At 44.7% G+C, this 25,986-nt stretch overlaps 1 protein-coding gene across 3 annotated transcripts in view; it reads right to left on the minus strand.

Annotated features, from left to right (window-relative positions):
* Positions 1–25,986, minus strand: part of dnah5 (dynein, axonemal, heavy chain 5) — a 72,890-nt gene that overhangs the window by 8,542 nt on the left and 38,362 nt on the right. For all 3 annotated transcript variants that reach the window (XM_049025492.1, XM_049025491.1, XM_049025493.1), the window contains 26 exons: positions 25,541–25,782; positions 24,483–24,659; positions 23,404–23,608; positions 23,011–23,153; positions 22,575–22,709; positions 21,894–22,016; positions 21,461–21,674; positions 20,771–20,994; positions 20,463–20,661; positions 19,795–19,967; positions 19,499–19,629; positions 18,495–18,648; positions 14,935–15,202; positions 14,028–14,259; positions 13,551–13,665; positions 12,987–13,163; positions 12,004–12,207; positions 11,131–11,310; positions 10,367–10,504; positions 8,959–9,094; positions 7,632–7,948; positions 6,435–6,590; positions 4,070–4,252; positions 1,229–1,472; positions 508–622; positions 22–212 (listed from right to left, as the gene is read on the minus strand). In XM_049025492.1, coding sequence (XP_048881449.1) covers positions 22–212; positions 508–622; positions 1,229–1,472; positions 4,070–4,252; positions 6,435–6,590; positions 7,632–7,948; positions 8,959–9,094; positions 10,367–10,504; positions 11,131–11,310; positions 12,004–12,207; positions 12,987–13,163; positions 13,551–13,665; positions 14,028–14,259; positions 14,935–15,202; positions 18,495–18,648; positions 19,499–19,629; positions 19,795–19,967; positions 20,463–20,661; positions 20,771–20,994; positions 21,461–21,674; positions 21,894–22,016; positions 22,575–22,709; positions 23,011–23,153; positions 23,404–23,608; positions 24,483–24,659; positions 25,541–25,782 — 4,776 coding nt within the window. The remainder of the gene's footprint in view (positions 1–21; positions 213–507; positions 623–1,228; positions 1,473–4,069; positions 4,253–6,434; positions 6,591–7,631; positions 7,949–8,958; positions 9,095–10,366; positions 10,505–11,130; positions 11,311–12,003; positions 12,208–12,986; positions 13,164–13,550; positions 13,666–14,027; positions 14,260–14,934; positions 15,203–18,494; positions 18,649–19,498; positions 19,630–19,794; positions 19,968–20,462; positions 20,662–20,770; positions 20,995–21,460; positions 21,675–21,893; positions 22,017–22,574; positions 22,710–23,010; positions 23,154–23,403; positions 23,609–24,482; positions 24,660–25,540; positions 25,783–25,986) is intronic.

A 25,986-nucleotide genomic window follows, 5' to 3' on the forward strand; every position in this document is an offset into this window, starting at 1 on the left:
TGAGCAGATTGCTGCCCTGACCTTTAATTAGGGTGAGGAATTCCTCATGTTTCACACGGTTACTCTGCATGTCAATCTTGAGGGCCAGCAGAAGCGTGAACAGGAACTTGTGCTGCTCGTAGAGCCCGCGGGCGGCGTACTTGTGTACCTCGAAGGTCATGTGATCTATAATGTTAGCGATCCTCTTGCTGGTGATTGGGCTTTTCGACGACCTGTTCAACATAAAACACTGCGGCATGAGGGCCTTCGCGTTCTTTTAACGTGTTGTTCGTATTTTGGGCTGACTGCCGCAGGTATTTACCGGAAGAGATAACAAGTCCAAAACATTTCTTAACATAGATAAATAACATTAACAGCTTGTTGTAATCATCCAGCGTCCAAATGCTAAATCCCACATATTTTCACAAATCGCCGAAGGATTTTGGGCCTAACAAGTACATATCAACTAAATGTGAAATCCCTGGCAAACAGGACCTGAATTATAATGCGACGCAGATTTGCCATCACCTGGCCAGAGACAAGTCAAAGAGTCCCAGGAACTGGCGTAAGGACGTTTGGTACATCACGTTCACCATGCTCATCTCCGTAATGAGGAAGTATAGGATGCTGCCTCTCGTAGCAACTGCATGAAACAGAAACCAAAGGCATGCTCAGATTCTTACTTCCTGTCCCAGAAGACATTACAGTGGTTAATATCTTGTAATACTCTCACCAAGATACTTTTCCAGAACTGTAAATGTAAACAGCGCTGTACACTTTATGCTGATGTCCCTGGCACAGAAGACTTAGTCCTTAATACTGAATGCCATCTTCCCACACAAGGACGAGAGCCTCCCATTCACGAGTGAAATGTCCCTGAACACGGTTGGCTAGATAACATGTCCTCTCCTTCTCAGAAAAGCATTTAGAGTAAGTTATTATTTAGCCAGATATTTCCAGTCTTCTTCAGGTGAGGCTCTGTATACTTAGCACTTGACTTTATGAAGAAATGACTTAATATCCTGCCAAAACAAGAGCTATGAGCTGAAAATACTTTAAACCTGTAAATAACCATAAACACTTCACAGGAATTTCTATGCTAAATTAATTTCAGGGTTGGCACACTATACCAGAAGCTCCCAATAAGGGGATTTAGAAAAATCCAGAATTTCTGAAACAGCAGAATTAGGAGATTTCTGGGCGTAATTCCTATGTTTGAGGGGTTGGGGGCAGTCCCCACTGCAATCACCTGGTCTGTACTCCTCGCGGGCGGCGTTGATCTGGACCTCTGTCTCTGCGGCGACCTGCAGCTTCTGCGTGACCTCCTCGGCCGTACGCTTGGTGCCGCTCAGCACGGTGATGAGGCTCTCGTCCTCCACCAGGGAGCCCTGCGTGCTCGTCAGCCTGAACAGCAGGTTGTCTTCAAGCTCCTTCATCCTGCGCTTGTTGGTCGTGACGTCCTCCAGAAGGTCTGTCCGTTCCTTCTCCAGCTCCTGTCACGCAGCAAGGTTGCGGATTCACCTTTGACCTTTAAACATATCCGATGTACCCTCCATGTGCTTTTAGATATGTACTAGATGTTAAATATACAGCAATGACATCCAAAACAGGGCCCTGGTCCACTAATGTGCCATTAATACATGTCCTGGACCAAGATAATCAGGCTTTTGCAATTTAATACTTCACATTAAAATATAAATTCCAAGTGTTGAATGGCCATTGCCAAATTTGCTGTGCATAATTCTCCAAGATGTGACATTAGTATTTAAAGAACATATTCTAAATATGTAACACCCAAGGTACAAGTTAAAAAGATCAAAATCTTGAAAGCTATAGGTGGCTCCTATGTTTCACTACAATGGAATAAATATATTGAAATGTGTATGAAGAGCAATAAAGATACTAACAGGAAGTGGCCGTGTTTCCTCCCCGCCGGTAACCTGGTAGACTTTAACCGTCAGTCACAGGCTCACCATTATCTCACCATTTAAAAACTTTAAACATCGACACTGAGCACTGGCTTTCCACTATTGTTGGAGTGAGAGAAGTCCATTCAGACCAAATCAGGGAACATTCCCACAAAATCACCACTGGCAGCTTCGGGCCTTTCATGTGATCTTCTTTCAATCAACAAGATTAATCTTGGATGGAGGTCGGTCTAGTATCTGTGATTATAATCAAAGACCTTTAGTGGGTCTGTATGGAAGCAAAAGCTGTTTCCAGGACTGGAAAATGGCTCATTTATTATTCGCTGATAGCTACCAAAACCTGTACCCAAAACCTTTAGTATTATCATGACATTGTAACAGGTAATTCATTATTGGAGCATTCACAAAAATCTAAGTCTTTCTCATTTGCTTTGGTAAATTTCATGAAACCGACTTCCAGTTTTTCTGGATTGCTTTGATGCATTTCTCAAACGGCAAATAACCAAAAAGTGTAATCGCACCAGCATGATGTCACTTCTGCACTGCAGACAGTCATTTCTCATTTCACACAAATTTCCAAATGTTTTAGTATATGTATGCAAATGGTCTTGCAGAATTGTCAACATTTGGTGCAATTTTCAGTTGTTTTAGTCTTGTAGGGCCCTGCGATGGGCTGGCCCCTCATTCCTGGGTTGTTCCCTGCCTCGTGCCTGTACCTTCTGGGATAGACTCTGGACCCCCTGCGACCCAGAAGGATAAGTGGGTTGGAAAATGGATGGATGGATGGATGGATAGTCTTGTAGGTCAAAATACAGTGGATCATGTTGGAATTGTAATAATCTTGCGCCTAAAACTATGATTTGTATATATGACACTAGGTGACACAAGGATGAGAAATGCTGATCGGTGCAGAAATGGGGACATTTTCCACAAAGCCTGACAGGTGGCACATTTGGTGGAGAGGTGGAGGTAATGGTGCATGATGGTGCACTGACATCCAGTGGGAATAAGCACTGGCTTTTCTTCCAGCTCCAACGCTCACACATCCACAGAGACATGCTGTTTCTCTCCACCACAAAAAAATAAAAATTCACAGATCGCAGCCAAGAACCAGGGCCTATCTGGAGCGATGTGTTATGCCTGGAGGTCCCTGACATGGGCGTTCTGTTGCTGAGTCAGACAGTTTACAGGAGGAAACTGGCCATTCACGGTTTGTTCGATTTTTGTTGGCTGGTCGTGACCATTTTGCTGCCTATGCAGATGGACTGGAGCAGTATAGGTCAGCCAGAAAAGCCAGAGCAGAGATGGACGGATGGATGGACGGACGGGCAGATGATAGATAGATAGATAGATAGATAGATAGATAGATAGATAGATAGATAGATAGATAGATAGATAGATAGATAGATAGATAGATAGATAGATAGATAGATAGATAGATAGATAGATAGATAGATAGATAGATAGATAGATAGATAGATAGATAGATAGAGAGATAGATATAGAAATATCCAGTGCTCCATGATGTTTTAACCTACAGGTCGCAAGTGCCTGTCTTTGGAGACAGCTCAGGTTTTATGAGAAGATGCAGTTCCCATTTCCGTGCACGATGGAGGAAAAGCTCTGAAAGCAGCACTGGTGTAGCTATAATCTGCTGTCAGTCAGAAGCTCAGCTCACTATTGTTTGGTCTGATTATTTTTTTCCCATGGATGGGAACAAGCAGGAACTGACAGTGAATAGTGCAGCCTCAGTGGCTAAGAGGTATGGCTCTTGCTTATAGTGTTAGAGATGCTGCATTCAGATCCTGGTTGAGCCCATGTGAAATTAACTAGTAGTAGAATTCTTCTTGAGGTTTAAGTGTAGCTCTTTCCAGCACAGCTGACTGAAGATTCTGGGCTCATAGATGAGGGGCCATACTGCTTTAATTTGTGGCCATGAAAAAATGGCCATAATCGGAAGGTTGCAAGTTCAAATCCCCTGTGGCTGACACAGTACATTTCACTGTCGGGTCCTTGTGAAAGGCATTTAATCCCCTGTTGCTCCAGGGACCAGCTGACCACGCTTTCTCAGAAATGTACATCGCTTTGGCTTGTACGTTACTTAGCTGTCTGCTAAGTAAATTAAAGTGTAGGTTCCATAGCTCCGCTCCCTATTCCCTCACCTGCTTTTCAGTCAAGATGACTCGGCCCAAAAGCTGGTCCTCTAGGCCTCTCATGGTGACAGTGAAGTCGATGATGGAGGCACGGGCACTGATCTCCGGCGTGTAGGCGGGGTTGGGGAGCTTGGTCGTTATATAAAGGCGAAATCCACGCATCACATCCACCTCTTTGTCTCCCACCTTCACCTGGTACCAAGACAGACACACGACAATGGGAAGCAAATCCCTAAAGCCAGGGGATTATCACCATTCCACATGGGGACATTAAACTCATCATGTGAACAAGCATTTATTGCACTCCAGAGGTAAATCTCCTTTTAGCGGCATATATCCTGAAGTAATGATATGTAAAAAGTAACAAAGTGTACAAAGTGTTTTGTAATGTTTTATGCAGGAAACTCATGATGAAACATCAAATTGGATAAACTGAAAAGCACCAATGGACACCGAAATTTAAACAGCATGGAAATTAAGTTGTGGTGCTGTATCATTTTCACTTAGATGCACTAACACTTTAAAGTAAAATAAATGACCAGTTGTTTCCAGTAATGAAGCTACTTTCTTGTGGTGTTTTTTTGTTTTTCTGTGTGGCACAAGCCCTCAGCAAACTCCCAGGGACCTCGGAGCCCGATGAAGACATCTTCTAATTTACTGTCCTGTCAGCTGATGCTTTCACGAATGATGCTATAAAAGGCACATATATTTAACCTGTCTTAGTGAATCTTTGATATATTATTCCAGTAAAAACGAACAGTAAAATCACCTGTGATGATCAATCAAATCACTCTATGCTCACCCAGGAAAACAAACCCTCTAAGAATGATTTTACCTGCTAAAAATAGTGCCACATAAAATCCCTTTTATGCAAATAAAGCTGAGTATGGTAATGGAACAGTGAGGACTTTCACTTTATATCAATTTTGGAAGAGTGATATGTTACTATGGCTGACTTGTCTACACATTTACCAAAAATGACCTCAAACATGCATGTCTAAAATTAGCTTAGATAACATATATACTGCACACACTAATGTGTAACCGTCAGCAGAAATGTCTCTGCACAGCAGTATATGGCAGAGGACAATTTAAAGAGCTCAGTCAAGGAGAACCACAAAAATACTAATACTGGCTATAATGCTACAATAATTACACATACTAATGCACCAAGAAATTTTATCGAGACTAAATATAGCTCAGTTTTAAGTCAACTGATCATACTGATATGATCTGAAAGCAGTGACCGGGAAATGGAGAGCAAGTAATGGAAGTGGTGGCTGTCTGTTGCTAAGTGGTTAGATGAGGTTCTTACTCCCTTTAGGGTAGGAATTTAGGTTTCATCTAAACCAGAGGTGGGCAATTCTATCCGGAAAGGGCCGGTGCGTATGCGGGTTTATGGGGTAACCTTTAGGTCAGCTGTCCAAACCCAGGTGTGAGGCCTCTTCAGCCAATCAGTCCTCTAATTAGTAATCTAATTAGGTAATTGTGGCGAAAACCTGCGTACACAATGGCCCTTTCTGGATAAGATTGGCCACCCCTGCCCTAAATGGAACCTCAAAGAAAGGCTTAGGTCTGACTAGTATGACGTCATTCTGCATTGGGTCAAACCTGCCTGGATTAAAGGAAGTGGAGGCAATTGTGTCAGTGACACTCTGGGGCTCAGAGGTCTAAGTCCATGGAAAGACACTGGGCAGGAGGGAATTCACCAGTAAGATATAGGGGATGATTAGAAGGCCAGATGTATTAGGGCCACAGAGGGAAGTTTTAGCCTTGGCATCAGTGTTCCACCTCTACTCTTTCAAAGGATGAACAGGGATCTCTTATGACCTCAGAGAGTCAGGACCTTGGTTTATGTTTCTCATCTACAGGATGCTGCCACTTTTACAGCACGGTGCCCCCATCACTGTACTGGGACATTGGGATCCACACAGACCACAGGGTGGACTGGCCTGTTGGCCACACTGAGACCAGTTCTAGCAACAACCCAGCTTTCCTAGCTGGTTTCTCACCCAAGTGCTGGTCAGGCCCAAACCCATTTAGCTTCAGATGCATTTCCTAGTCTGAACTGCAGGTGGTATGGAGGGTGGACAAGTTTCTCCATTGTTACTATTTATAAAAGTAACATTTAGTAAAATTTTTACAACTGCCCACAATAAAAATAATGGCAAGTTAATGGATTCCTGGAGGGGCTGTAGATCTTCGCAATTTAGCTGAATTTATTTACTAACTTTGGGTGTGATTCAGTTTTTTTTTTATTTTTTTTTTGCTTGGTTTTCCTACATCTGATTTGTGCCTGGCTGGCCTTCGAATGCGACCTCGCTACACAGAGCCCATTACTGGTGCTTCAACAAGCAGCCTTGCGATACCCTACTTTGTACGTCGACCCCGTCTTGATGAAGTTTTTCTCGAGGACGTGGTCCAACGCGGGGTCCAGCTCCTCCCCGACGTCCTCGATGAGTAGAGGGCGTCCCAGAGACAGACTATCCTCCAGATGGTTCCTGAAGTACTTGTGATTCAGGGAGGTGACCTGGAACAGTGGAAACGTATTACTATGTATTCGGCTTAAGAGTCCTCATGGCAATGAGATTCAAGGTAGGCAGGCTGCGGCTCAGACTAGATAATCCACTTTCAGCTCTCTGTCTACATTTCATTACTCACTTATTAACAAGTCGATTAGAGGATGCATTTGTTTTATTTCCATAACGTTTTGCCAGCAGTTCAGACAAATAGTACAAGGCTCGTGCACTACTAATCAGGCGGAATCGCTGCACGTACCCTGCAAGAAGGGTGCAGAATTTAGCTTTTCAAGTTTTCACGTTTCAAGTACATGTACACTTTGTACAGTGTAAGTCTGTCGTCTGCACAAAGTTTAGTGAAATGCTTTTCATGAACTGTTTGAGAGGGAAATGCATTATACAAAGAAAAAATATATAAAATATTAATAAGAAATGTTTAAAACAATAAAAAGAATTACAAAAGTGAAACTAACTTTTAAAAAGTAGAATAAGGCAATAAAAATCAATATCAGTAACTACAGACGAAGTGTAAAATGTACAAGTGTAAAATGTATGAGTGTAAAATGAAAAGCGTGGGACAGTGTAAAGTCCCTCGCGTATCATATACCTGAGTGTATTTAGAATTGCACTGAAGCTTATTGCTGAATCGTATTATTATGGGATCTATGACAGGTTCACAATCCCCAGTCCCTCGGGTCATGGGACATTGAAAATCTGGGGGAGGGGTTGTTTTACTGCAAAAATGAACGATATATTTTTTATAGCCATGTCTATTTTTTTCTCTTCGCAACCCCTGATGTTCACACATTCGGATCACATCTGAGAAAGAATGGAAAGTTTTACGACCAGCACCTGTGTCAGTTTTTGCACAACAATATGCTGGTCACAGTCTCCTACGTTGGAAGTCCCTACTTTGAGAGACTGTTGGGCAGTTTTCATTATCCAACAAAACGCAGCATGTTACCAGAATGACCATCCGTTCCGATACAGCCGCAGTGAATCGAGAAGCCGTGGAATGGTGATGTCAGAAAAGCCGGAGCTGTGAGCTTCACCTGCAGCTCATTCTTGGCCTCCTTGTTCTTGATCCAGGTCTTGCCCTGAGTCTGAGGATCCAGTAGCAAGGGGAAACGTGCAGCCTTGGTGACGATGATGCCGTTCTGGATGGAGAGGTCGTCGTTGGGTAGTCCCTGCAGGTTCCACTCGCTCACCGTTGGAGCGTCGATCAGCATGTCGGTCAGGTTCAGGTTGTTCCCGAATGGGATCTGCCTCGTCCTCATCTCCCTCTGCCAGTCTGTTAGCAGAAGGTTCCGGAACTCCTGGTTGAAAGGGCCCGAGTACGACAGGAACGCTGTAGCCAGCAAGACGTCCCCTGCACCATAAAATAGCCACAATTAAAAAAGAAGAAGAAATGAAGTCTTCAAATTATGGTCCATTTTGCCTTGGTCTATGTACCATTAAATGAAGCACATCTCTAATTTATCTTTATTAATTTCAACCTAAAATAGAGCACTCCCTTATAGTTAAATCGGAATAAACTACAGACAGTTTTACAGTCTAGAAATAAAGTCTGCAAGCATTTGTTTAGCCATGTTAAGACTGTGCGGGGACTATTTGAATTGCATTTAGCAGAATATCAATGAGAAACGATATGATTACAATGCGACACTAAACAATGCAAAAAACAAAAGAATGCGGCTGACATTAAGCAGGGTGATCATGATAAAATACGACTACGTGTCAGGACCTGGCCAAGGGACAGAACTCGCTCTAAGCTTCCCCTAATGCTGACGATTATTACAATTACAGGAACTCCCAAGTGTCAAGCAGGGGCCGATTTGCTGTTTCAGGCCCCCCCCCACCCCCAAAAAAAGTCCCTTCAGGGCCCCCCTGACCCCCTCAGATGTTTCAAAACCTACATAAACAGTGAGTCATAAATGGGGAGTCAGAAGATCTATATATAAAGAATAACAAAAACAGGTTGCACTTTGCTTGATATTGTTTGATTGACTGAACGTCATTTCGGCTTGATTCCTTCCTCAGTGTGTTCAGTCAGGAAATCGTAGCTAGCTGGTTAGCAGAACATGCTACTTCAGCATGCCCTAAACAAGGAATGCCTTTATTTAAAATTTAGTGTAGTGACCTCCGGGGCTCCTGACCCCCCTCAGATATTAACTGAACTATATTAATAGCTAACGAGTAGAGTCAGAAGATTGTAGCTAGCTAGCTAGTTAGCATAACATGCTGCTTCAGCATCTCCTAAATATGGAATGCCTTTATTTAATATTTAGCATAGTGCCCTGGGGGGGCCCCGGACAAATGTGTGGTTTGAGTGCTGGTAAACACCATCTGTGGCTCGGGGGGGGCGGCGGTGGGACGCACCGACGAGGCGCTTGCTGTGAGCGGCGAACTCCTTGCTCTGCTCGGTCCAGCGCTGCTTCTCACCGGCCAGGCCACTGATCAGGCTTGACGCCGTCTGCATCTTGTGTCTGCATCGCTCAGCATCCTCCCGGAGGGCCTGGTTATTGCACATGGGGGACGGGAGGGAGTAAGCTGGTAGGGAACATCTGGGCATGCATGACAGAACTAGGGGCCGGGCATCTCCAGGACAGGGAAGGTATGATAACACCTAACTTAAGGCCATGTTTTAATCATTTTTACACACATTCATAATGCATTATAAGGCATTCATAAAGCATTATAAACATGGCTATAAATATTCATCAAAAGGCGTAACACATTATAGCCATGTGTATTATGCATTATGAATGCTCTATGAAGCTCTCATCTATAATGCATTTATAATGCATTATAATAGTCAGTATAAGCTTTTAGGATGATTTGTATTGCATTATAAAGGTATCTATAGTCTTTTGTAAATTTTTGCAAATCCCTTTTTATACAGTAAATATTTATAGCCATGTTTATGATGTTTTATAGGTGCATTATAATTTGTTACGAACGTGTTTATAAATTACTAAAAAACATGGCCTTAAGTAAGGTGTTACTGACATTTTTAGTTTATTAGAAAAATAAATATAAAATAATGACAACAATTACAATAGCATCAACCAGAACACACAGGTAAATAACACTGACAGCGGCAAAGCGTTCCAGTTCACAGTCTTCCATCATGACCCGAAATGCGGGTCACGACTCGGAGGTGTGAATGACCACAGCCTCTATGTGACAAGGGATGCTGGGGAGGCATTGAATTCAGACATTTGTGCCTTTTAATTTTATTATTAAGAATTATGCTTGTTAAGGTTATGAAAGAGTTTCTAATTTAATGTTCCTTGTGTCGTAAGCCAATATTAAAATTATCACCCACTCCCTGACAATTCAACTCTCAGAAAAATTAATAATCAGACGTCTTAGTTCCTTAAGACTGAACTAACAGCAGAACATTAAGGACTAATTAATGATATTTACACAACTGCCTGCTCTGCATTGTAGGACGCATCTGCGTCAGGCATCCTGACTCATATTCTAATTTGTAAATGACAGACTCCCTGTTTTTTAGAGGTGTTTGTCAAAACTCCCTGAAAAATGGGAGAAGCATTTTTTTTATTATAATTACCATAACTAAAAACATAAAAAAACATTATGTACTACTAGCTTACCTATTTGTTAACTGTTAGTCTGTCTTTATCAAAAGCAAGTTTGAACAAGAAAACCTGCAAAATCTGCGAGTCATTTATTTTGCTATGTATAATCTGGCGGTTGCCAGGTTTACTGAGTAAAAAGCAGAGCTGCATTGCTGAGGGTCCCCGGAACAGCAGGCAGCCACCTGTTTCTCCATCACGGCCTTCTCGTATTCTCCCTGGACCACGTCCAGCTCAGTCTGCTTCTCGTCCAGCTCTGCCTGGGCCTTCTGTAAGTCCGCGTTGGCGATGGCAAGACGATTCTCCTGCACTGCCAGATTAGCCTGCAAATTGACGTGGTTGTAGGAGAGGGAAAAAAAAGGCCACAAGATTAACCTTCCTAATTGAATTAATAAGCACATCGTCAAACAGAGGGCATACAGACTGGAACGTGTGCATGACGAGCAGATAATTCGCCCCAGGATATGGTTAATGTAACATTTTGATCCCTTAATGTAATTTGCGTTAATTGTTCCTTCAGCCTAGAAGCAGAGCTAAGCTTTTAAGAGTGATCTTGACACTCATATTTAAAAGAGGGACATGCACTGGTGGACTTAGGTATGGCTGACATCAGACCCCCAGGGTGGCATCTTGCTAAGTCACACACGCAAAAACAAAACAAGAAAAGAAGATTTCTATACTCATCTACACGTCATGCCATGATATCATATCACCATGTGGGTCAATAAGGCTTGTCGGAGTAGGTGCCCTGATTCTAGTTTATGATCTAGGCAGGCGACCACTCAGAAGTATGTTTTGGGGAGGGGGGGGGGGGGGCAGGGCTGGGTTAACCTCATGTCGGTCCACTGGAAGCCCGAGGTGAACCGGGGGAATCAAATAGTTCAGCACTAAGTCAGTATAGTACTAATGTAATCAATAAGATCAGTTTTAACAGGTTCCCATGGCGTACCTTCAAAGGGAGCACCTCCTTGTTGATGGCAAAGAAGGACGCCATGGCTTTGGTCCAGGAGCAGAGGCCGGCCACGTTTCCACACACCCGCCTGGCCGTCTCGATGTTATAGTCACTCATTTCAAAGTAGGGCACCAGCAGTTCCACTACCTCCTCATTAATGGTGTCTTTGGGAAATTGCTGGGGGGTGAGATGCAGGAGATCCCGTCACCATGGATCGGAAGAAGAGCCACCCGTGTGGAGAATCCCATCCCCTGCATGACTGCCACTTTCTGCTGTGTTTCATACATTCTTATTTATTTCTAGCCTGTGCTCTGTCCCCTTAGAGAACTGAAAAGGCCTCCAGGTCTTAGAGGCAAGAGCATAACACATTGTGTGCAGATAAATAAAACAGTGATCAGCGACACTGTGGTATTCAACGAAAACTGCATTTGCCGCAGCACAAAATATTAAAAATGCAACTGTTTGTTAATGTTCTTTTATTAGTTACATTGATTTTTTTTTGCTGTTTTTTTTTTACTCACTATTTTCCATCATTTTGCTGGAGATACCTTCATTATTTTCGATATCACAAAAAAAGGTTGCGATGATGTCATCGACCTGATGGATTCTCCTTTACTGGATAATGGGGGAGACCCTGGGCCTGTCCCAAGCAACACCGGGGGTGCACCCCGGACTGGATGCCAATCTATCATAGGACACACCAGCACACTCGCACACCATGGATAATTCAGCGTTACGAATTAGCCTAAGTGCAATTCATTGGCCTGCACGGGGTAACTGCAGGAAACGCAAGCAAAGTCTACCGAAATGTCGCAGCTTGGAAAAGGATTCAGTGTTTAGGTCTGGTTCTTGATCCGCAGAGCTCGTTACCTGCAGGCTTCCCAGGAAGTTCCCGGCCGTCATGAGTTTAAGGGACTCCTGCCAGGACGGGACGGGGCAGTTCTTCTCGGGGTCCAATTTCACGGCATTGAGCCTGCGCTGGAAGAGCAGCAGCACGCAGTCCATGATGCGCATGATGAGGTGAGGGGGGCGGCCCAGGGTGCGCACCGTGGCGATGTCCGACGGCTTGATCGTCTGCCGGGGCAACACAGAGATTGCAAGGAGAAAGAGTCAGTAAGCGAGTGAGAGAGAACGCCTTCGTGCTTTTCAACGTTTTCCCCTCTATTTTCTTCTAAATGGACAATATTTAGGAAAATGTTCTTATAAATAATAAATATTTCACAGAAGAGATTGCTTTCAAACCAATAGCCGACTAGTGCCATTACTTATGGAGGCAGAGACAGGCCTTGACATCTTCATCTCGCATTACTATCGCATTTCCTGCGTCTATCCGACTCGTACATGTCAAAGGTTCATGCCCTACGTTACGATAACAAGCCACTCAGGAAAAAAAAGCATGATGTCACCCAGCTTCCTTTTCATTGGCCGAAGCGTTGCTAGGAGCCTCCGTTGCAAATTAGAAGCTGGTAGCAGGGTTAGAAGAGGACCTCACAGAGGCCACATTTATAAAGCCGATTTATGGCTGCCGAGTGTGAAACCTCAGCGGTCATGGCTGTGTGAGACCTCCTGCCATCACCAAGTTCTATTTTTAAACCCTCCAAGGCAGCACATAATTACACAGGAGCTACAAGCTTCAGATAGTCACAGGAACATTACATGCCCACTACACTACCTCTAATTCAGCATCATAGGCACCAGGAACAAACAGAGCTGCACCTAAAAACTCAAAATCAAAGCCGGCAAAAAGAAGGAAATATAACTGGAGGAGGCAGAAACGCATTCCCCGTCCAACTGCGAGCGACAAAGCAGAGAAGCCACGCTAGAAAGTTCCGGAAGCTTCCCGCGTCCCATACCTGCAGCGCGCCTTCCGCCTCCTCCAGCGCCGGCCTGGCGGCCTCGAGCTTCTCCTCCGCGATGGCCTTGTCAGCTGAGATGCTGTCCACGATGACCTGGGCCTTGTCCTTCACCTTCTGGACCTCCAGCTTCACCTTCTCTGCAGCCTGTGCCTTCACAGTCACCTCTTTCAAGACCTTAGAATGCAGCCAATAAAAAAAAAATAATCAGACTTCGGATTCTTGAGTTTTTGTTTTTTTCTCAGCATTCATTCATAAATTTCATAATTAATGTTAAAAGCCTCTAATGGATGGTTCGTTTGAGGCTGTTGGTCAGGAGCAGCTGCTCCCTTTTCCCAGATGATCTCATCTACATTTCTTAGCAGGAAAAATGCCTTTACTTTTTCAGATGACTAACACCATTAGTTCATTAACAAGCCAACACAATAATAATAAAAACTGTGTTTGAACTCAGATGGTTGCCTTCTTTTATTATAGATCCACCATGAATGTAGCGTGAGCGTTTTGGTGCTAAACCTTCACCGGTGCATGTTAGCAGCGTTAGCATCGTTAACAGATACAAACCATGTCAGCCTTCTCATTGGCAACCTGCAGCTCCTTCTCCTTAACCTCTAGCTCCTTGCTCAAGACAGCTACTGATTCTGAGGCCTCCTTTAGCTTCTGGAGACCAGTGTTCATCCTGTAATGAAATTACATTCAGTTAATACAGTGGTTCTCAAACTCAGTCCTCGGGCCCCACTGCCCTGCTTGTTTTCCAGCTATCCCTGCCCCACACACAAGTCCCAGCTGTCTTTCAGGAAAACAAGCAGGGCAGTGGGGCCCGAGGACCGACTTTGAGAACCACTGAGTTAATATATGTTCCATAAAGCATTATAAAAGATCCACAAACAGAATCATATCAGTCAGATCAACTGTGAAACAGTTGACAACAACTCCCATTGAAATAGCATAAGAACCAATTAAGAGATAGAGTCTATCAAGTTCTAGCTTATCGATTTTTATCTCATAATGTAAATAAATGGTACTGAGTTTGATGTTGACCTGTTGGCAAGGGTCTGCAGTTCAGAATGCTTCTCCTTATAGATGGATTTATAACCCTGAATGAAGGACAGGTAGGACTTGGGTGTGACGTGGGTCGACCGGCGGTATCTCCGGAAGTAGTCAGAGCACTTCTCCGCCACACCATCTTGGAAGGACCCCATGCAGTGCACGACCTCGGCCTTGACTTCCGGCGAGCAGTCGATGTTGTAGGAAGACAGGAAGTGCTCTGAGACTGTGGCAAAATGGGACATTAAGAATGATCCGGTGTCTTTTATGTAAGGCATCATTATATTTAACTTTGAAAAGAATCTAGTGCATAACGTCTACTCCATGTAGGATGGTGCACAGAGCCAGGAGCTACGGAGATGGAAGGAACTCGTAATTATCTGGGAGCATTTGGGAATAAGGAACAGGTGCAGTGAATGAATGTGAAGCTTGGTGCCCATTTCAATGTTATCAAAACCATATCTGTGTAAATGAGTGTGGGGAAGAGAGGCTGTCCCAGCAAGGGGGGGGTAGGTGGCCAAGGTATTGAGGGTTGATAAAAGAGGCTGCTCTTTCATCCCCTCAGAACCTGAATGACCTACCCTAAGAGTCATCCTGTAGCTAGCTCCCTCTCTCAGTGGAACTCCAAGGTTAGCATTTCTACATTTGCCAGAACAGCTTCTCTATTTCTTGTGTGTAGTTTCTTGTGTTCCCTGTCCTACCCCATCAAAAATGATGTAATGAGAAGCCCAATAAATCGATCCTTTCTTACCCATCCCCCGTGATTAGTGTTTGACCACTGTAAGAAAGGATGTCTCATGATTTTCTCTTTGATTATGACTTATATTGTGTGATAGTGTCGCAAAAATTCCAGAAAATTACAATCAGGGCAGTTTAGACTAGAAAAATGTGGAAAATGCACCTGCAATTAAAGCATCTTTAGGCCAACGGCTGAACCAGTCCATAGTGCAGGCAGATATGAGGGCTGGGAACTTCAAGGCTCGAGTTCGGAACTTCTCCCCCACTGGGGAAAAACACAGAACCACATGGAGGTTCTGCCGGACGCGGCTCATGAAATACTCGTAGAGGTTCTCGTTGGTGGGCGGTCGCCGTGGTGCTTCTTTTTTCATGATGGGTATGAGGTCACTGATGATCTCGTCCATCTCATCTCGGGCAAAGAGGTTAGACACCTGGACGGTGATGGCATGGAAAACAAAAGCGCTGATCATTCCGGCATGGAGGAAGAGAGAGTAATTAGTTCTTGGGAGCATTTTGTCAACCTGGTCTTAGATGTTAAGATTCTCAGAATAGCAACATAAATTAGGTAAATTATGCAATTAGGATTTAAGCAGAGGGAAATGATGACACTGCCTCTTGCAGTAATTGCTGGAGCCCCGCTGTGTGACGAAGTGCTCTACCTGACACTGTAAAAATAGCGGCAAGCTCATTACGGCTGCATTTAGCGGATCTCAGATGGTGTACTGCGGAACATCTGCAGCGGTCCCTGCACCACCCCGGAACCCCAGTGCATTAAAGGACTGCAGAAAGGCACTGTGACAGTAAATTACAGCTCAGCCATGCCCAGTGGAAGAGTGCGAGATGATCAGGGTGAGCGTAAGACTGAAAGTACGGCTCCTCTCCTCCACTGCTCATAGGCAAATTAAGGAAGCCAACCTAGCCCATCATCTCGCCTGCTTTTGCTTGTTTCCCTTCTACCTGAACTCTCTCAATGACACTGGGGACACGCAGCTACGTCCAGATGTCATCCTGTCAGCGTCTGTTTCAATTTAAGTGTAATTTTCTTTGCCTTTATTGCACCCACTACTTTCGGTCTTATTACTTACAACCATCAGATACTGATACATATTTTCTGCGTATCATCTATGGATATTTATGATTATTGTTTAATGGTTTGTCTTATACTTATGTCCCCCATTTTATTGTCTTGGAGTCAGGCAACCAAGCATTTCACTGTACACTGTACTGACTTTTACTGGTCAACTGAGTTCTGACCAACTGCACAAAGCCTGTCGGTTTCATTGTACTCTGACCAGTCAGTGAGTAACAGTTCGTGACTGGAGAAGGAGTTTCTGGCCTGTGCGGGTGTCTTGAGTTGTAAAGTGTACAGTCAGACCACAACCTGCAGTGACACGGAAGGTGGTCAACACTGCCTTATGAGCAGTGACAGCGGAAAGACATTTAAAGTAGCCATATGATAATAGTCATGAAAAATACTGAAAGTAATCCTAAAAGCTGAAATAAAAATGCACTGTAGAGTAAATAAAGCCTGAGATGTGCAACGCAGTTCTAATAAAGTGCGATGGGCATAGATCGGATATAAATTAAAGTGTCAGTCAGTTATGAAGCAGTCTGATGGCTAGAGAGCAGAAGCTCCTTTTGAGCCTCTCAGGTCTCACTGACATCAGAAGCGCTTATCAGGCCTAAATGTATCATTTAGACCCCTCCGAATCATACAAAATGCAATGCAAGGTTGGATACACTACAAGGAAAACCAAGACCGAGAGCAACTGCCTCCCGTCAGCTCCCATCAACTGTGAAACTTTGCGCTGGAACACACCGGCATGAGTAGAGGTGAAGGTTGACATACAGTACAGCTGAATCAGAGAGCTCAGTTTCACCAACTAACTTCGACACCAATTCAACATGCTCAATCAGCCAAAAAACGGCCAATAAGGACCGACTGCACATTACACTTTGCCATATTCCAACCGTTTCTTTCATCCATCCATACATCCATTTTCCAAACCGCTTATCCTACTGGGTCACGGAGCCTATCCCGGAAGCAATGGGCACGAGGCAGGGAACAACCCAGGATGGGGGGCCAGCCCATCACAGGGCACACTCACACACCATTCACTCACACATACACACCTATGGGCAATTTAGCAACTCCAATTAGCCTCAGCATGTTTTTGGACTGTGGGGGGAAACCGGAGTACCCGGAGGAAACCCCACGACGACATGGGGAGAACATGCCAACTCCACACACATGTGACCATGGCGGAGACTCGAACCCGGGTCCCAGAGGGGTGACGCAACAGTGCTAAGCACTGCACCACCATGCCGCCCACCATTTCTTTCACTTATTTTATATTTCTTTATTTTTATATTGATTCTCTCAGCCCTTTTCCCCTCTTTATTTCATATTTATTCCATTAATACATATGCAGTTATATATCAACTTTGATTAGAATTTAAAATTCAGAGATTAGTTGTCATTGTTGGCACACTACCGTGTCCTCTGCATTTAACCCATGTGTGACATAGCAGGGGCAGCTAATTCAGCGCCTGGGGAGCAGTGCTTGGGGGCGGTACCTTGTTCAGGGTGCCTCAGTGGTACCTGCAATCTTTCAATTACAAGTGTACTTCCCTAACCATTAAGCCACCACTGCACTGATATAAGTGCCTATGATTTTTGTGTGGTTCACCCAGTGTTACTAGAGCTACTCATCAGCAACGACGGCTGCCTGAACACAGAAACTGCTCCGCACCACCAGGGGGCATCGTTCAGGGCCTTACCTGTAACCTTGCCCAGTACAGCAGAGAAGCGAAATGAGACATCTGCCCTGAGATATGCGCATCGCAAGCAGAGACAGAGTAACGTTTCTTACCGAATCCGTATTTCTAAAGTCCTTTGTTCAGCTGCTGGCTGAAAGGTTCCACTTAATTTCTTACAATCGAGAAAATTGACAGGAAGCAGACATTTTGGAGGATTTATTCTGTAAAGCTTCACAAATGCATGCCGCGCATTTTAAAATGATGGAGAAGGACCTTTAACAATAGCCCATCATTTCTTGTCTCTTAAACGTAAGCATGTGTTCACCGTCCAGGCGTGTTAGAAGCGAGCCCATACACAGGAACTCTCAAATGCAGATTTTGCAAAAGGAATCATTGGAACTAGTCATATTTTTGGGTCAACGCATGGAAAATTCGACCTGCCTCGCTTATATGTCTCTGTGGACAAAAGGGTCCACTAATTAAATGTAAATATTAAGGGCTGACAGCTCCCGGCTTAGGGGGTGTGAGCACGGCTCCCTGTATATGGAGTTTGCACGCTCTCCCGATGTCATGTAGGCACCTGCGAGTCCTCTGGTTCCCTCCTGCACTCAGACTAAGTACCATCATCACCAGATGGTTCACCTTGCTCAGGGTGTATGAATGCGTTTGTAAGTGTGAAGGGTGTTTGTTAACTAGGATTTACTGATATCCCATGCAGGATGTACTTCTGCCTTCCACCATGTGCTTCCAAGAATAGCCCCCCCCCCCCCCCCCCCCCCCCGCCAAGGACCCTGCCCAGGATGTGCACTTAGACCAGTGTTTTTCAACCCGGTCCTCAAGGGCCGTCTGTTAGGAGGGCAATCTGGGAGGGAGGAGAAAGACGGACTGTCTGGGGGTCCCCAAGGACCGAGCTGAGAATCACTGGCTTAAACGATGGATGGGGGGGGGGGGAGCAGCACTGACCTCTCCAGACGATAAAACGTTATTCATGTACTCCAGGAAGTACTCATCCTTGATTTCATTATCAGTGAAGATGAAGCTAATCCCCTTGCCCAGCTGACCTGCTGTCCTGTAGAGCCCCTTCAAATCCTCCATCAGGTTGGAGGTGTTGTAGGACCTGGGGGAGCAGAGGTGGGCACAGAGCAGGTGGGCGGGAAATGAGAAGGGGCGTGCGGGAGCCACACACGGCCTCGCGAAGTCACACTTTCTGTGGGCATTTTCAAAAGCCCAGGGCTTTCCACCGAGGGCATCTCCACCACAGTGAAAGCAAGAAAAAGTAACGGCATTGAAGAGGATCCACATAATGAAAGAGGTATGATACGGGTCAAGTCAGAAGACAAGTAACTGGAGTCCCATAGTGCGTATGCCACTGCATTTGCTAGCAGCAGATGAACGGCTGACTCTATGTACATTTCAGTTTGAAATTTGCAGTGCCGTCTCTCATATCACTAAACACATGCTGAAGGCAAAAGACTCTATGAAATACTTTGGTTCATATGTGTTTCAGGTTATGTATTTTGAAAATGGAAAAAATCCTGCTGAGTTGTACAAATGTACCACCTACTGGAACTCAACAAAATGACAATGTCCGTTGTCTAGTTTTGACAAAGATTCATTTCATATCAAAACTGCACTACATATCTTATTGGCTGAAATTTTCTGGCAAGTTAGACAATATAAGACGTCACAAATACTAACTGTGCATAATTAAAATGGATGCTTCAGAAGTATTTACACTGTAAATGAATGGTAAGTCGATTTTAACAGTTAACCACAGTGCAATCATTCTGGCCACCAACTTAACAGATATGGAATTACTGGAAAGCTCAGCTTGTGTAATTACAGCATGTGATGAAACCAGTTTGCACACTTAATACATTTTGTACCCAAACCCTTAACAAATGTGAACCCAAAATGTTGCTCTTTCAATCATATCTGGGTAGTTGTGGTTAAGCGAGCTGACATACCTGGTTAAAGTGATCTGGAAGGTTTTATACCCAGCAATAAACGATGCCAACCTCGTCAGGCTCTGCTTCCCCGAACCCCCCACTCCAACCAGCAGAGCATTTCCTCTGGGAGTCCGGATGATTCGGGACACCTACCCAGAGAAGAAAGATTCATTATCACACATTATCTTAATTTAATGAAAGTCAACCTGCGCTTTGTAGGTTTCTGGTGACCAGACTTTTCTTAGGTGTGACTGTTAGTTGAAATGCTTAAAGCTTTCAGCATCCTTTAGTCCTACAGATTCTTCTTCCCCTACCTTCACCAGATGAACCATTGCATCCCTGAAGAAGACCATGTCCATTCCAGCTCCTCGTATGCTCTCATTGTAGATGGTCAGGAACATGTTCAGGCGATCCTTCAGGCTAGGGAAGGACTCGATGGGCTCGTAGACTTTGGGCATATCGAAATCTGTGTCCTCAGGCTCCTCGCCTGTCCGTCAGAGTCATGTAATTAGACCAGGGTTGGAAGATCAATCCAACCATTTAAGTTCAGTTCATCCCTTACATTTGTGCCCTGAACCGTAGTAGGAAGCCAGGCACCTAGAGGCACCCATTGAAGGACATGAAAACTGCACAACCCTATAGTGCTGCAAGCATAATTTAAGTTTATGTACACTATTATATTCCATTAAATTGTTGCTACCTATAATGATAAAATGTGTTATTTATACAGTAACCAGTAGGATGAAAAAATAAGGAAAAGTTGACTTAATGTGTTTGTACACTACAGTTAGGGACAGGTTTGTTTATTCATGCGGCCCAAGTCACTTCAGGCCAGCCATCTCCCTTTGAGTAATGACTGTGTTTGGCAAACAGGGGCCCCCACGCCACACAGGCCCCAAGTAAATGCATGATGTGAGTGGAGGTGAATACCAATACTGACTGTGGTGTCAGGAACTCTCCGCACTTCATCAAATCCCCATACCTGTAGCTTCGGGCGCATCCCTCAGGAAGTCAACAAAGTAGGAATCTACTCCGAAATCGACGAAAGCCCGGTCCACCTCTCCCAGCTCCTCCTCGACCAGCTGAGCCAGCACCTGGTCGAACCACTCCACATCCTCAGATACCGTGAAGCGGTCTGCGATGACCCTCTTGCACTCGTGCTTCCAGAGTTGTAACACAACCTGTTTTGAGATGAAGAGGTTCTACACCATCTGCATGTACGCAAACATCACTACATAGCTGTTACGCACAAGATTTATAAGGGGCCCCTGAAGTAATATGAGTGCTTACTGTGCGAGAGCGGACCACCTCCGCCGTGGCATTCAGCATGCCCTGCCAAATGCGGGACAGGTCACGCAGGTTGAAGATGTAGTGAAATTTGGCCGGAGTGGGCAACATCTTGACCTTGGTAGCCTGCCAGAGTCGTCGGGTCAGCGGCACGAGGGCAACCACACAGAGGCGCACGTCCTCTGGGAAGCTGCGCTGGGGGCAGTAGTGTCCCGACCCGATCACACCTACCAAAGCAGGCGGGAGGAAGGCAATTACCGTCACGCCGCAGACAAAGTGCGGAGGCGAAGGGAACATTAAGGGAAGCGAGTCGATGCCTATCAGCCAGGCCGCATAGAGCACAAGGGTTTGATGAAACATCAGATGAGTCCGAGTTTATAAGAAAAAAACAGATTTTCCACGAAAATAGGGTTAACTTGAACAGGTGCTGTAACTAACATGAAAGCCTAATATGGCAATAAGTTACCTGTCATATCAAACACCAAACATATGAGCTCTGTGCGACGAAATCAGTCATTGACTAGCATATTCAATACAATGGCAATGGAACTTGCTAAAAGAAAAGCAGATTTTTCCATAGCAAAATTAACCTGCACATGGCTGGACGGCAAGAGAGTAAGACAGTCACACGTGTTAAATGCCAGGTAATAAGGTCACGGAGATAACAAGGAATCATCTGGGGCTGCAACTGACCAAATATCTTATCGATGGAGGCGTTTGAGGGCAGGGTGCAGTTAAATATGGAAAACTGCCGCTTGAGTCTCTGCGGGATGTCGTTACGGCCACCGCCTGGGTGGATCATGGCCGCCAGAAATTGGATGTCCACGATGCTGGTGAATTCCCCAGGCTTTTCCAGGTTGTAGAACCCATTCTGTTCCATCAGCTGCCGCACGATCTCATTCGTTACCTGGGCAGGAAGGAGCCAATGACATCGAAGTGTCCAATTTTAAAGATAACGGACCAAAGTGCACATAGAGGAAGCTATGTATCCTATCTTCTAGATGTTTTTGAAAACCAGCTAGTTTTTACAGCTTTTAGTCTCTATTTCGAAATGCCATGATGAACCTCAAGAGGCCATATTAGTTTGTCCTTCCATTTTGGCAGCCGATCCACTGGACTCGCGTACCTGGTCTCCCCATTCGTTGATGACTGGCATGTTCACATCATCTATAAAGATTGTCATCTTCTTTCCTGCAGGGGGTCCGTACGTCGCTCCCATTCTCTTGTCAACATAACTCTCCACGGTGCGCTAGAATAAGCCAGCTTTGAATTACACGCCAACGGAGAGCAAATTTCCAAAACTCACTCAGTCCATTTTATGTGTTTTTTTCAGATGAAACGGCTAATGACTTAAAATCAGGCCTTCTCATCATATGCTATAGTAATGGAAACCAAGACTCACTCAATCCTCATGTAATCTAATAAAGAACTTTAATTTAATTACCACAACACGGTAAATCCATAGACATTTTCTTGAAGATGAATCACACCGACTGAGTGGGTTTTGGAAATTTGATCTTCAGTTAACTATACTGTTCTAGTAAAGAATTACAGTATGTTTGATGAAAGCAATTATTAAAAAAAAAAACAACAATCACACATCATGTGACGCAACTACTAATCAGTCATTTTCAGCTGTAAGCCTGTTATTGCATCACAATAAAAGCTGTCAATGAGCTTGCTTAGTAAATATTAGTCAGTACTCAAAGACAGAAATTTGCAGCAAAAACAATAATAAACAGAATATGCAAATGGAGGAAACATTCTGAATAATTCAGAGAAAAGCTTCTGAGGTTTCTGAAGATACCTGAAACATGAGAGGGGTTGTGGCGGAGGAGAAGTTGACGTTCTTAGCCGCGTGGCTCTCGGGGTCGTACTTCGACATGAATCCCTTGATGATGACTGTCTTAGCGGTCCCTTGCTCTCCAATCAGCAACACTGCCTGGGGACCCAGTTAAAGAAGGTTTACTATTAAGAAGCTCTGAGAAGTTCCCAAACAGCTTTGAATTATTTAGACCGTGTTATTCTGGCAGTTTCCATCCAGTGTCTGTGTAACTGAAAGGCAAGTCCCCCTGACTGTTTTGAAGTAGTTCTTTGAGTAAACATACATGCCTTCTGCAAAGAATTTTTATATTAATTTTAGCCAGTTTACTGCATTATAAGTCTAGGTAGACGGTTGATGAATAAATATAATAACAAACATTTTTACTTCATACATATACATTGCTTAGCATGGCTCCCACCTTGCCCTGCTTGGCAATGGTTTGGATAAGGAAATCAGTTCTGATGTTGTCCACATTGGGCACCAGAATGGACCCATATTCTGGGGTGTTGTCAGGGGGGTAGATATACTCCTCCACTCGAGTATCCCAGTGAACCCATTCACCTGGAAACCACATGGAATGGGGTTTTTAAACCAATAAAAACATGTATAGCACCGTGAACTTGTAAGTTATGGTACGCTGAGAAAAATACGTTTACACAGTTTTTATTCCTCAAAAAAGAAATACCTTCACTCCTAATATGTTAATTCTGTTGACATGAAGCACTGCTAAATGTGATTTTCACTTTCATCATTACAGGGATATGTCAGGATGCGAAAACCCCGCGTTAGGCTTCGGCTCAGAAATGCTGACCGCTCTGGTTAACATAGTAGTCGAACATGTTGTGGTCACTCTCGGCAGCGATGGCCGGCAGGTCCAGCCGGATGCTTCCGTGGTTCCGGAGCCAGCCCTCCATCTTCCTGCGGTCCTCCAGCTCCAAGGGGGCGCCAACGCTCCACATCAGGGAAAAGACATACAGCCGCTCCGTGTGAGCGCGGCTCACCTCCCCGCACTGCTCCTAAAACGTGAACCAGCCCGGTGAAGTAACCTGCAGTGGCCTTCCGGTCAAAGCCGTCCCACTGCTACCATAACACGCTACAAAAAGTACACAATACCCAGCTGGCTTTGTTTGTACAACCCTACCTAACAAACACTGTCAATGTAGGCACAAGCAAGTTTCATGGACAAAACCCAATATAATCAAGAGAGCACAATACACTAATTTCCTGAGTATTACTTTGAAACTACAGAGAGCTCCTCTATTAGGAAAATTGCACCCATTTTAGCAGAGCCAAAAACCACTCACCATTATTATCCTGGCCTCAAAGATAGTCTGTTTACATTGAATTAGTGATTTAGTTAATATGGCTGAATTACGCAGCCCTCCTGATAGAAGCTAGATGCATAAAGAAAATCACAGGCAACGTGAAGTGGGACAATAACAGGTCCGGCGCATTAGTCCGGGGTTCGTTTGAGCGCCATGGAGTGTGGTCAGCATGTTTGTTACCGCGGAGAATAAATACACTGGACGTGTCCATCTGTTTAGCTCCGCCCAGTAATTATAAAAGCACAGCCCCGTAGTAACATTGCTCCACTGCTGCTTGACTGCTCATCAGCTACACAGCTCTTTGTGATTCACCAAGAGGCTTTTGTTTTTTTGGGAACAGTGAAGTACTTTTCATGGTTTTCAAAAAAAAAAATTTTTTAATCAAAAACAATGGGCCATTGTGAAAGTATTTCTCTACCTGTCAATGGTCCACTCGACAGAGGAAAGGGGACCAATTTAGTCCATGTATTTTCAGGAATACTAGTGAAGTATTGGGTGAGGGGCTCAAATGGAGCGTTGAGTAATTAGGGCAGAGCGTTGTGGGCACAGGGCTGTAGAGTCGTACCTTAGGGGGAATGAGGCCCTGCAGCATGTTTATGCTCTGCATGATCACGAAAGCCTCCAGCATCTCCATCTTGTACTCCAAGTACTGTATGGTGAAGCGGTACAGCTCAGCAAAGGAGGATGAGTACAACTCCCTCAGCACCTCTGCCTCCTGGGGGGAGCGTTTCTTCAGCCAGCCCTGGGAAGAGCCACAAACAACAGCACCTTGTCACTTAAGGCTGTGCCCTTTGTCTCTTTCCTTACTGTAGAACAGTGTTTCCCAACCTGGTCCTCGAGGACCCCAGACACTCCATATTTTTACTCCCTCCCAGACAATGCATGTTTTTGCTCCCTCCCGGACAGTCCACATTTTTGCTTCCTCCCAGACAGTGCATGTTTTTGCTCCCTCCCAGACAGTGCATGTTTTTGCTCCCTCCCAAACAGTCCACATTTTTGCTCCCTCCCAGATAGCACACGTTTTTGCTCCCTCCCAGACAGTGCACATTTTTGATCCCTCCCACCTCCCTGTAGAGCAGTGTTTCACAACCCTGCTCTTGAGTTTTTGCAAAAACGTGGTCTGAGGGTCCCTGAGGACAGGCTTGGGAAATGCTGCTCTGGAATAAATGCGGTTCAACCTACTTCTCTGTTTTCCTCTTTGAACGTGACCCCAGTTTCTTACATTATCCAATAGTTTGTTATCCGCGAAACGAGAATTGGGAGCCAGTTTATCTATTTGGCCCATTCAGGAAAACCCACAGCTACTGTAAACTGTCATCCCAGTAAGTGCTCCAGGACAACAGTGTTTAGCATCAACCGGGAGCCCCAAGGAAGGAAATTATTTATACTATATACACTATAACATAAAAACACTCACAGTACCATGTATTACAACACATGTGAAAATAATTAGAAATTCAGTGGGTGTTGACTTGGTTGGGGGTGGGGGGGGTATCATTTTTGCCGTTTCCATTAGATGCAATCAGAATGTAGTTTGTTTTTGGAAATTAACTAACCCATTGCCCAGTGTTCTGCAGCCCAGCAGAATTCTGGGCCTGTTAACCCCTATATTATGCAAATTACCTCTAGGATTGGGCTCCAGTTCAGCACGGAGGAGCTCATGAACACCATCCCATTGCGAGACACCGTCGCGGGGGACGCATTGTCGATGTTATGTGGCTCAAAGACAATCTTGCAGTTGGGAGCCATGGGAATACGGTCCCCGTTAGCCAGGGTGAGCGTCTTGTTGTCATCCAGGACGGAGTTGAGGTTCTCAATCCAGATGGCATCAACCGGCCCGTCCAAGACGATCCAAATGTGCTCGCCTGCAGGAGATGCACATGGCTTATTTAGTAATGATGGTCAGAAACATTTCAGAACATCGATCAGCTGTCATTCCCCTTCCTCGAAATCCCAGAGAAGGGCATCTAAACCAGCAGACCTTTAGTGGCCATGACAGCCTCTGGAAACAGGATAGGGCAAGTTCCTGGAAAGAGCTCTGAAGAATGATTCAGACACTGACATTCACT

The sequence above is a fragment of the Brienomyrus brachyistius genome, chromosome 9, assembly GCF_023856365.1.
Source record: "Brienomyrus brachyistius isolate T26 chromosome 9, BBRACH_0.4, whole genome shotgun sequence".
Classification (NCBI taxonomy): Eukaryota; Metazoa; Chordata; class Actinopteri; order Osteoglossiformes; family Mormyridae; genus Brienomyrus; species Brienomyrus brachyistius.